The 12,850-nt window shown below is 44.1% G+C and overlaps 2 protein-coding genes across 8 annotated transcripts in view; both read right to left on the reverse strand.

Annotated features, from left to right (window-relative positions):
• Window positions 1-10,388, reverse strand: part of LOC146257578 (neurobeachin-like) — a 144,582-nt gene extending 134,194 nt beyond the window's left edge. For all 4 annotated transcript variants that reach the window (XM_084673465.1, XM_084673467.1, XM_084673466.1 and 1 more), the window contains exon 1: window positions 9,872-10,388. In XM_084673465.1, coding sequence (XP_084529591.1) covers window positions 9,872-10,138 — 267 coding nt within the window. In that variant the 5' untranslated portion in view covers window positions 10,139-10,388. The remainder of the gene's footprint in view (window positions 1-9,871) is intronic.
• Window positions 10,389-11,375: 987 nt separating this feature from the next.
• Window positions 11,376-12,850, reverse strand: part of stard13b (StAR related lipid transfer domain containing 13b) — a 40,979-nt gene continuing 39,504 nt past the window's right edge. For all 4 annotated transcript variants that reach the window (XM_084674509.1, XM_084674507.1, XM_084674506.1 and 1 more), the window contains 3 exons: window positions 12,618-12,835; window positions 12,323-12,499; window positions 11,376-12,172 (listed from right to left, as the gene is read on the reverse strand). In XM_084674509.1, the coding sequence (XP_084530635.1) occupies window positions 12,055-12,172; window positions 12,323-12,499; window positions 12,618-12,835 (513 nt within the window). In that variant the 3' untranslated portion in view covers window positions 11,376-12,054. The remainder of the gene's footprint in view (window positions 12,173-12,322; window positions 12,500-12,617; window positions 12,836-12,850) is intronic.

Raw genomic sequence — 12,850 nt, forward strand, 5'->3', positions numbered from 1 at the left:
CTGGCCCCTCGCAGACATTCCTGACTGTCATGTTCATGCTGGAGAAGAAAGAGAAGTCATAACTGAAGCTGGTTATTGAGAAAAAACTGATGAGAAACGTGCCCTCCTCCCCATGCACACGTGGCCGTAACACAAACACACAGACGCGCGCACAAAAGCACACATACAGACGCGCAGACCCACACGTTGTGACAACGGTCGACAGGTTGTGTGCATCCACCCACTTTCCATGAATACTGCGTTGTGACAAGCTCCGTGAGAGAGCCGTGCGCTTTGAAGATCCCCAGCTTAGAACATATTCCCTTGTCAAACCTAAAACCGTGCGCATTACCCTCTCACCCGCGAGTTCAAGTGCTGTGTTGTTGTCGTTGCTAGCCGCCCCATGTCTGAAATGGAATACAGCAGGAAAACATATAGGGTGGTATAGGGAAATGCTGCAACCCAAATCCCTTGGTGAAGGACTGGAGAGGAGAGACGTAAGCTAACCAATCAAAAGTAAAAGCTATTTCAGATTTATGAGAACTGGTTGAATTCCATGATTGAGAAAGGGGTTAAGTTCAAAACAGGCACTCAGGATCAGTGAGATACTCTAAACTGATTTGACTGAAATGGAAAAGGTCTTCCATTAAAGAAATGGTTTAAACCATATGAAATCATTGCCTGTAAGAAATCCAATTTGAGTAACCAGCAATGTCTGTGTGTGTGTTTGTGTACGTGTTTGTGCGCGCGTACGTGTGCGCATACGTGCGTGATGTTATCGCCAGCCCACATTGATTGATGGCTCTATTATGGTCTTATTTGATCTGCAATGTAATTACTTGCATCAACACAGCTTGTCAGCCTTAATATCAGTAACTTCATGTAGCTGAACAGACTGCTGCTCTCTGTGGGGATACAGTCTGTACTGATCCCCTCCACAGGCAAACACACACACATACACATACACATACACACACGATAACCAAGGGATATGAAACATCAGTGCTACACTTGCATGAGATGTTAGGGTTTATGGTTACATCATTGGCAGACAGGATCACAGACAGTGATCCTGAATAGGAAACACCATGCGTGCAGCTTCCAGCATCCATTGCAGATGGAGAGAGTCCACCATGTTGGTGAGCACTGTGGAGAACGTAACATCGTACTAGACCCCCTCCTTCGAGGGATGGAGTGTTATATGGATCTGTATGCAGGTGAACCACAGCCTCCTGCTGTCTGACAACGCTGCCTTACCCAGACTACGTGGAAGTTTGCTAATTAGCGCCGGCGCTGTGTGAAGGCTGGGCATGGGAACAACCCTCCAGATGGCAGTGACATCGATGAGGACTACTGACAGAGCTGACAAAGGGGAGCACAACAGGAGGTCTCCTTCATCGCCCGCAACTCAAAAGAAACAGCAGGTAAGAAAACCAACCTTGAAATGCATCAATCAAAGATGACCAAGAGAGCCACTGACATGGTGGGCCAAACGAGAGGCAGAGAAAGGTGACGTGTTAGAGAGGGCTTGCAAGTAGAGGGGAACAGCCCCACTGGTGTCCAGGTGTCCGAGGTCAAGGGTCCAGGCTGGCCGTGTGCTGGACCCTGGCCTGGTTTACACACACAACTCTGTTCTCGGACTCACTCCCAGGCAGACAGCTGACAACTGCTTATTTAGACCCCTCGCATTCACACTGCATGAGCTACGAAATATCCAGAGTGCAGCCTGAATCATGATGTGACTGAATTATCCAGTGTATGGTATCCAGACAGGGAAATCCAGCCATGTACAAAGTCAAAGGGCAACAGTCTGTCTGATGGGATAATTAGAGGAACGATGCAGCAGGGGGGTGACCCAGGGGTTCGAATGAAGGTTTCCTACACATCTCTTTCATTCATAATTCACCAGCATTTCAGCTCATGAGCACACTGTAAAGCTGAACATGTCTTCACAATAAAAAAAAAGCTATTCAGCACACCTCTGCACACACAGATAGCAAAAAGTAATTCAATGGTAATGTTATTCTAATTCAGAATAATCTACGTCCATCTGAAAATGGCAGTGAGCCTCAGTCATTAAAATTATATTTTACACTTAGTTAACTTGGTTGTAGCATTTCTTTCCACCGGAAGACAGATTCATATTTTTGGCAAATGTTGCAAGCATTCAAATATGAATTATTGATATATTTTTACATAATTATTCCAGTTCAGTAATATCTATACTATGCATTTTTTACTATTAAAACCAGGAGGCTGAAAAAGCTCACTAAATGAAAACAATATCCATGTATCACTGTAATGCTGTAATCTTCTCCCTCCTCTTATGCTCTCTTCTTCACTCCCCTCTCTCCCTCCTCCCCTGCTTCCTTCATTGCTTCCCTCCTCCCTCCCTGCGTCTGTGACACAGCCAAGATGACCTCCATATCGCAGGTCACACTCAATCTCATAAACTAGCTGCAGAACACTGGTCTAGCAGGGAAACAAGTGTGACGGCAGGTAGTTGAAATCCCCCATTGCTCACTCGCTGGCTGCTATAACACTTCACTGTGTAAAAGAACGAGCTCTCGACCTGAGACCATGGTGCTGGCTGTGGAGCAGAGGCCTGCAGAACGACACGTTCAGCCTCTGCTGTATTTGACCCCCCCAGGCACCATGACCGTGCTGCCTTTCACATCCACACAGACGATCATCAGGGGGCACACCAGACATGGACAATAAGAGAGGAACAAAGGACTGTGAAAGCAGCTGCTCATACTAGACTGCTGCTTCCTGTGATAACAGCCCAGGATGGACCCCAGGAGGGCACACTTGGAAACCAAACTGATCAACAAGGCCAAGAGAACAGATATCCAAAATCACACACATTTCAAGCGGATTTTGATAATCCAGCTACTCACATGACCAGATGTTGTTGCGTAAGAGATGTCGAATGTATCTCTTTGCAGCAGAGGAAGCTACTGTAACTATAATCAAAAAAGCACTCCTTCAGTACCTGCACATACTGTGCATAGTCAGGCATCCTTTACAACATCGTCCTTGTATTCACACTGACCTGGGTTACACTGTGGCAGTTTTGTGATATTAAATATTCAACGATTCTCAAAACAATCTACACTTCCAGAATTATGCTCTCCTCAATTGGATGCAAGAAATCATTGATGTATAGGCTCCTCTGACCTCTCAGAAGTCAAATGCTTTCCTCTTACACAGACAGCAGATGACAGTTTTGATTATATGGCGAAGGCACACACAACTCCCTCCATCCCTCAGCTGTGCTGGTTTCAGAATGCTGCTCATTCCCTCCGCAAGCTAGCCAGCCTCAAACAGTTCCACCTGTCAAATTGATATCCCGTTGGCATTTCAGGCACAATACACAGACAACAGGCACTGCAATCCAAAGACCTCTTCCAGAGACTGTGCAAGCGGTTGTGAGGATTAGCAAAAGATTAGTCAGCTGTGACTTTGGATACTGAGGTTTATGAGATCTGTTTAATTAAAGGTTGGAGTTTTGACCTGGTTAGACTACAAACATATTTTCAAGAAAGACCTAGCCAATAGCATATAGGTATGAAATGTCAACATGAAACATAAAAGCACAAAACAAAAACTCTGAAAACCCAGCTAGGCCCTGAGGACAACCCTGATCTCACAGAGACTCAGTAATTTGGTTATTAACACATCAGGCAGATGAAACATGTCCAGGAGTAAAGTACTCAGCCTCCAGTCCAGACAGACACAGTGTCTGGGGGACTGAACTCCTGTGACAACGGAACAGGAGATCCACCACACACTTCACTTTGATAGAACGCAGAATATTGTTGAGGCCTCTGGTGTTTTAAGACGGCTCTAAAAATAGACTGCCTGTGAAAAGGATGAGGTTTACATTGAAGAAAAGTTTATAGTCTAAACCTCACCAAGCTCATCTGTTTAGACAACGAAGGTGTTGGGCACGAAGCACTGCATGGCTATGATTATGTTTGACAAGCACTCCATTTGAAACAAGTCTTGCTGTCAGCAGGTATGGCCTGGTCTGCTTCTGGGGTAAAGGGAGGCAGACATGGCCTGAATATAGCTGAACCTGAACCTTGCTGAACCGACAGCAGAACAGAACCTAAACATCTCCGTCTTTCGGCTGACACATATAAACATTCCCTCCAGTCTAAAGAACCTGCTGCAGTTCCTCCAAAGTCAACGGAGCAGTGGCACTGCATAAGATCTGCTGGCCCACTGCCACTTCAGACATGCCTCTACAAGGAGCAGAGGCAGGAACACCATCACAAGACCCAGAGAGACAGGAACACCATCACAAGACCCAGAGAGACAGGGACACCATCACAAGACCCAGAGAGACATGAACACCATCACAAGACCCAGAGAGACAGGAACACCATCACAGACTCAGAGAGGCAGGAACACCATCACAGACTCAGAGAGGCAGGAACACAATCACAGACTCAGAGAGGCAGGGCCACCATCACAAGACCCAGAGAGACAGGAACACCATCACAAGACCCAGAGAGACAGGGACACCATCACAGACTCAGAGAGGAAGGAACACCATCACAAGACCCAGAGAGACAGGAACACCATCACAAGACCCAGAGAGACAGGAACACCATCACTAGACCCATAGAGGCAGGGACACCATCACAAGACCCAGAGAGGCAAGGACACCATCACTAGACCCAGAGAGGCAGGGACACCATCACTAGACCCAGAGAGGCAGGGACACCATCACTAGACCCAGAGAGGCAGGGACACCATCACTAGACCCAGAGAGGCAGGGACACCATCACAGACCCAGCACATTTGCACTCACCTGTAGAACACAGACCAAGACAAAACATTGCAAACCTCACTTTCTCCCAGAAGCCGCCCCCCCCCCCCCCCAACCCCCACTGAGAAGAAACCTCTCCACCAAGCCATCCAGCCATGTCGAGCACTCCTGTCATACGTCCTATTGATCCACACAGCTCAGTAACAAAGAGAGCCCTGCTCCAACCAATCTGTATCACACACTGCCAATTACCACAAAGTGAATACAAACATCCCCAATCGTGATCAGAGCAAAGCTGCACGACCAGAATCCTGGCTTGGGGTCTTGAATCCCAGCCACCTGGGGCTGTCACTATGACCTTGAGATATATAACAGGCCTCACATTTTCCTCTATGTATTTCCTTTGTCAGTGCTAGAAGACCGGTAGTCAATAGGAAGAATCAGTATTACAATTTAAGCAATCTTTACCAATCCATGATGTAACCTATGACTCCATCATCAAAATGCATTGAACTGGAATAAAAGATATTCATGTTTCTCCAAAGACTGAATAATTGTGTTTACGTCTGCGAAATTTAGAGCACTATTGGAAACTTCCACAACAATCGATACTCTGAAGGGAATAAAACAAGAAACATATCTAAATGTGACATTATGGAGCATTATTTCTGCCATTTTAGGGATGTATCCCCTGGTTACAGACCAACACTGGCACAGAGATAATGACAAGATGACAATCTACCATGTGAACTTTATTTAATTAAACTATATGAGCAATCACGTCCATTAGTCTTTCATAAATATATGTAGGAGAAACTTTAACTGAGTTTAACTGAGGCAAGCAGGAATTCAATGGCCCTTAAAAAAGCAAGCTTGATGTTCCACAATAAACATGGCTAAACCTGCAGTAGGTCAAATGCAAATGTAGTCGTTTGATTCCAATCAAATACGTAAACAACGTAAATATGGAGAAGTTCTTTTAAAAACAACATTTGAATGTAACTGTGGGGATAGGGAACCACAAAAACAGTTGGCATTTTCATTCCTAATTCTGACGATGTTATTGAAATCCAACCACATAATTTCCAGAGGGTCCTTTGTTCTGTCTGTCACTTCAGCCACATTAAGACAGGTTCAGATCCCAGCATCACAGAATGTCATGGTTCAGGATCTGCAGGAAATGGAAAAACAACCCGTCTGGATTGGGGCAATAAATATAAACATCTGAGAAATTGATTACATTAACCTTTAACAAAGGCAAAAGGTTTCATAGCAGAGACTGGGAAACTGAATTACCACAGCCTCCCAAGCTGAGTCACAGACAACGCAATACTGACAGGTTCAAATCTTGTAGATTTGTGTATATGTGGTAAGTTATAAAAATACTAGTGTAGCATTTCCCTAATTCCCCTCTGACATCCTACCTGTAGTGCCGGTGCATTGTGATCCGTGTTTTGTGTGGATCAGTGTTTTGTGTGGATCAGTGTTTTGTGTGGATCAGTGTTTTGTGTGGATCAGTGTTTGTATTGGCCGTGACAGAGCTACTGAGCTACTATAGACCTAGCTGAGGGCAGTCATATGTACAGTCCTTTTGCAGTTGACCAGACCTCCCCACCCCTGCCTCTCTACCTTCCCCACTTCCCTTCTCTACCCAGACAACCTCCAGAAGGGGCCCTGGTAAACAGGGAGCTGAGGTCGGGAGAACCCTCATTCTAAATGTACTGTATGCAGCCACCACATAATGCACCATCAGGATCTCTCCAGGGTTACCATGCATGAGTGAGCGAGCAAGCAGAGAATTGGAGGGGAAACAGGGAGGAAAGGAGGGAGAAAATGATATTTTTTTATGGCATATCCCTTTCATAATTCCCTGTGGTCATTTAGTAGCTTTTTGTGGAATGATCCAGAGTAGTGTTTCCCAATAGGGTTATACACCTGATGGAGATGCCAAAACAAATATTCTAATAAAACAAACATTCCACATTCTACTAGGCAAAATCCTTTAAAGCACACACATTTCTAAAATACAAAAGTCAGAATTGAAACTTTTCCATGAATACTATCACCAGATTATCAGTGAACAGATCAGGATGGCTGCTGCTGGGGAAATTGGCTGGCTTTCCGTGATCTCCCCTGTGTGAGGTACAAATACACTCTGCATGGCACCCCACGGGGACGGCGGCTTTAAACTCTTCTGGAAAATAAGATAATATAGAGTGCTGCCAGCTTAAGATGAGGTGCTTTCAAGAATGGTTTGTGGATTGCTTTCATTTTAAAGAATGAATGTAAAACAATGGACTAGCAGCACTGGTGTGTGGGCTAGGGCTGGGGCCAGGGCTTGAGATGGGATATGGGCGGGGCTGGGGCCAGGGCTTGAGATGGGATATGGGCGGGGCTGGGGCCAGGGCTTGAGATGGGATATGGGCGGGGCTGGGGCTGGAATCGATCCAGGAATGATCCTTGTACCTGTGTGGCAAGGAGAGGGCATGTCTGGGTTGTTCACAGTGGAGAGCTTAACCATGACTAGCAGCACAACTGTAGTTCCTCTGCTCTGGTATTGATACTATGGATTCTACTGATGTTGATGCTGCTTGTCCAAACAGTGTAGTTAACATAAAAGAGAATGTGCCCCACATAAGTCTTTAAGGAATGCTCTTCCTGAAATGTTTTGTTGCTGTCAAATGTGTTAACAATGTTATGTCTTGAACTACACAGATTCATTTCCAACCATCAAAGAGAGTAGCTATTTCTAACTAGGGAGGGTACAAGTAATAATAATAATAAAGATATTACATTAAGAACACATTTCACACACATTGCATGGGTTCACTGAGGAAAACAGAATGAGTGAAATGAGCTATCAGGAAACATGAATTTTTACGAATAACAGAAAGTCTATGCTTGTGAAACCCATTGAAACTGGGGCAACATGAATTTTAGATATCTCCAGTGAAGAACAAAGGCAACCTTCTCAGTGCAGGAGGAGTAAAGTGTCCCCTGAAGCCAGTATCACTGTGGCAAGCATTGTGAACATTACTGGTAAATAAAGCATGTCTGTTTCTGATTGATATGCGCCAATTCCCCAGCTCTGCCTCCAAACGCAGAGTCTTCTAGGCAATCTTGTCAGCACTGTGTAAACAGAGGGTGATGCAAGAGCAGATGCTGGCTTGTTAAATATGTCAGCTTTTAACACTTCTGCATATCTCCTCTTAACAAAAAATAACACCATGAAATATGCAGGAAGCATGAAGGACTATCCGGGAGGGGGGGGGGGGGCGTGGATTAGGGTTTGCTCCTCCCACATCACAACCTGAACTGCAGTTAGAACGGTGGCCGTAGATCAACCTTTTGTCATGAGAAACAATCCCAAACCCTATAATGCAGTTTCAGAGAAGCGCTTGAGACTGATTATGTCAGAACATATTGTTTGTTGTTGCTATTTTATTTCAAAGCAAAAAGCCATGGGGCAGCCAGTGGCTTTCAACCGAGTGATGTGTTTCCCCTTTGTTCAGGGGCATTGCTCAACAGTCCAAAAATGCTAAATCTTCATAGATTATGACAAGCTAAACAGTGTGTTCCAGTCATGGCAGTGTTTTTGCGCTTACCCAAGGTATTCAACCTTTACTTCCAGCCAGAGGCTTTACTAATCCAGCCAAGCATGCACCCCAACAGGGGGCAAATCCACAACTCATTAGAAAAGGTTTCTGCACTAAGCACAGCATATGACTGCGCGTTAGCAAAGTTGCAGCCTGACAGAATATGGTCTGGCTATACAGCTCCTTACTGCACTGTAGACGTTCTCATCTGCTCCTTCAAGGGCCTGGCTGCACCTCATCTCTAGCAGTCTTAGGAACACAGATTCATGAAGACAAGCTTTTCCCTTCATAAAATGTGTCACTGGCCACAGGTAAGGATCAGCTGACCAGTAACATTCATGATGAATATAGAATGTTCTTTAACAGCTGCTCTGTGCAATGTCATAGAAGGTTCAAGAGGCCTTCAGTTTGAGATCAAATGCATAGCTAATTACACTCTACCGCTGGGACACAAACTAGAACAGTAACCTTCCAGATAAAGTCAGATAATATCTCTAATAAACACTTATTCAGCTTGTTATTTATACCCCACCCAGTTCCTGACGAATTACAGCTACCTTTAAGTGAGGACTGCGGCAAATTCATTATGACATGTTATCTTAATTACAGCTTTCATCCAAGACTGCCTATCCATGAAAGATTAACAACAAAACCACTCTTAATTAGTTTAGATTCTGAAGGTGATACACAGCAGCATCACAGCGTTATGTTGTTAGTGTGTTCTGTTATTCTCTCCCTCGCAAAACAATAACCAGACCCCCACATCCCCTTCCAAGCCACAATCCTACCAGGTCAACAACAAGGAGGAACAAGTTCCTGATTTGGTAAAAGCAAGTCATATTCCCTCTGCACAGTTCCCATGGAAATGGCAGAGCATATCCAGGGGGTCCAGAGAAGCACCTCCATGCCTCTACATGCCCAGGGCTACAGTGTTGCTGCCCCCTCACAACTTGGTTTCCTGTGGTGACACAACACACTATAATTAATCTGTGGTGCAGTCATAATGAGAACATTTCAGGCGTTCTGCAGAAAGGGCTTAATTATGGATAGATACCATGACAGAGACACACAGCTAAGGGTTGCTGATAGGTTGCACAGCAAGTGTCGATAGTGAAACTAGGACACTTTAGAAAAAAGTGATATTCAAAATGTTTAAAAGAACATTATACCCAAACATGGTGCCACAGACAGGTGATTTATTACATGAAGATTATTAAAGTCACTGAGGAGGTGTCAAAGCATGGAAAGGGCATGACCTGCTGAGGGCTGACCAGTTGTGGTTATCTGGGCTCAAATGATTGCCTTTTACTGAGGCTCCCACGACATACATTACATGCCACCTAAGTTGGAAATAAGGACATTTACTTACTACCCCTAGAGTAGGTCACATTTCTACAGTTGTGGACCAGTTTACTGTCAGTCCACTTGTTATACAGCCCACTGAGAAACCTGCCAGACCTATTTAATATCCTAGACTTGGGCTAATGTGGTAGCCTATATTTAATATATTCCTTACCAGATTCAGCACCGTCTCCACAATATCCCTGTTGGTAACCTCTCCAACCTGGATCAGACCGATGAGAACAGCAAATTTCATCTTGATATTGCGGATTGGAACCGACGGGTTAATCATACCGGCCGGTAAAACCACTGAACCCAAACCAGACACCATCCTTTCACCGGTAATGGAGTCCGTAGCTCTTTGCAGCCCTTGACCCAAGGTAGTTTGTCTGTCCGAGAGCGACACTGTACCCGGCATGGTCACCGGTCTCTCGTCTGACATTTCCACCCAAAACGAAGGCAGCTACCTCGATGTCACCTGTGCTAGTCAAAACAGCATCAAAAACAGAGAAGAAAACAAAACCCCGAAAAAACTTGAGCAACAAGACAGCCTTTAGCAGTTACATCCACCCTCTGTTGCGAATGCATACAAACTGATTTTCAGAGAACAATTTCATGAGGTTAGAATCATCGCTGTCCTTTCCTTTAAGCTACAGCGACGTCACGCAGTAGTTTTCTGTCAACGGTAAACCTGTGTTGTGCTCCGTTACCGCCATGTTGCCGCCCCCTGCCGCTGAGCGCGGAGCTTGAGTCCTTGGAGATGTTGTGACAGTGGCTCCCGTCTCTTGATATGGCAATGGGAAGGTGAGTGTTTCTACTGTGGGGATACGGTCTAGGCTTACCCCTGAAGCTAATGCCAATGAATGCAATATATTTGCATTGCTTTGTACCTTAATAATTCAAACATAGAAACTTAATTAACTTCATATCAGGAAACCTATGAGAATGAGAAAATGGATGGTTGCAGTTCAGAGCAGGCTATGGAGAAGGTTAGTCAAGGTTGTATTATAGCTCTGGTCTGCGTGGACACATTTAAATTACTGCCTTATCCGTGTAGTTCAGTGAAGTGGTTTGACTTTTGGACGTTTATTTGTAAGATAATACACGAGATGTAGTGACCAGCGAGCCAGGCCTATTAGGTTGGCCTCAGATTAAAGTAACTTTTCAGGCTCACAGCACAGAAGGACTGTCCAAGGAGGTAATGAAAAGTCAAAGTGTTTCTACTTTGAATAATATCTGTCACAACTCTTAGCCCTCAGGTCAGAAAAACATTCTGTAGTGAAATACTCCCATCTTGTGGTCTGAATATTTGAACGAAAATGTGTAGCACAAAATGAAACAAATAAGTGAAATTATGTTTTGAAATTTAATAGGCTTTGAATACTTAATATCGAAATTTAAACACCATTTTGATTTTGAATTTCCCTCCTCAAAATTAAATATGAATTTATTTCAATGTAAAAAATAATAATTCAAGGTTCAGAAAGTCAGGTTGCTCAAATTTGAACAGTAAAATTCAGATTCAAAACCAACAAATTTGGTGATGTTTAAAGTATTCAATGCCTTTTAAAATTCAAAACATTTTGTCACTGATTTGCTTCCATACATTTCTCTCTTTTTCTGAGCGAGTATCGTTTTCAAATGTATTCACTAGTTTACTTCAAAAACAGGAACACACAAATGTTTTATGGTTTAATTGAATTATCGATAACACGACTGAAGCACAATCCAGTACCCAAAAAACAGGTAAGATCACGTCAAACCTGAGTCAATTTTTCACAACCTTACGAGATAAGGTCAAAGTAAATAAAATACAACCAATTCCAAAATAGCACTTTTGAGGCAAAGTAAAACCAGCTTACAATTTGTACCGTTTGTATAACAATAATCTTGAGCAATGAGAAATCAATATAGGCAATAATGCTTGTCCTATTAAGTTGTTTTATATATACAGTATACACAGTACAAGCTTAACACACAGCAGGTTTATACCAATGCATGAGTGCACACAAAGTATATCTAATATATAGCTTTACATTTTAAACAAATAAAATATACATGCTTCCCAGAAGCTTTTCAAGGTTCGAATGTCTTAGACATCATAGACAATGACAATATTAATAATGATAATAATAACAATAATTATATATATATATAGCCACATCAAACATCTTAAAATCATAATGCTGAGGGTCATTGGCAGGATCATTCTTTCCCCTTTGGGTAATTTAGTCCAGCACCTGTAAGAGGTCTTCCTTTGTTAATGTACAAGTACAGGGAAGCGCAACATTAGTCAGAGCATGAATCAGTCCTGGAGCCCCTGAGTTCCATTTGAATCGATGAGCATTGACGGCAGTGTCAGATGGTGGTCTCAGGGCCTTGGGCAGTCAGGGGCTGGAAGGAGTTGCGGATTCGAGCAGCTTCAGCAGCACAAAGGTGACCAAACACTTTATTATACCACTCTGGAGTCCTCCCTCTGTAAGAGAAAACATTGGATGGTCAGCTGAATCTGCTCTCCATCTACACCGAACTGGTCAGGCTCACGCATTCATGGCAACTCCAGTAAGTTGTGTTTACTACTTCACTGTATATGAGTCAATGTGTGTATCACGTATGTCCGACTCACTTTAGGTCCACTCTGCAGATGTGTGTGAGTCTGGACTTTCCGGAGCCACAAGGTTCCAGAAGGTAGCTGGATTCCAGAACCACACCTCGTACCCCACCAACAGGAGGACAGTCCTCATGCTCGATGGACACAGACAACAGGGAACATGTGCCTTTGGGCAAGTCTGTCTTCCAAGTCCTGCAATACAAACACACAGAGCATTAGCGTTCCATGCTAGCTCTGAGTATATTAAATATAATGAAATTGTAGCTTTATTGCAATAATTTCAAACTATTTCATTTTAAGTATCTCTCACCTGAGGACAACAAAATCCCTGCTTGGGTGAGGAGCCATGCGGTTGAGGACATATTGGAACACCTCTGTCTGTTTGTCCAGTGTCTCACGGACCTTCCACTGCAGCAGATCCACGTCCCACAGGTGGCGCTCTCGCACCACACGGTTCAGCACCACAGAGGGAGGAGCCTCCACCTCCACACACACGCGCCATCGCCGCAGAGGGCTCCCATCACCTACCTGGAAACGGGCACA

Source organism: Hypomesus nipponensis, chromosome 15 (assembly GCF_054491055.1).
Source record: "Hypomesus nipponensis isolate SF chromosome 15, ASM5449105v1, whole genome shotgun sequence".
Taxonomy (NCBI): domain Eukaryota; kingdom Metazoa; phylum Chordata; class Actinopteri; order Osmeriformes; family Osmeridae; genus Hypomesus; species Hypomesus nipponensis.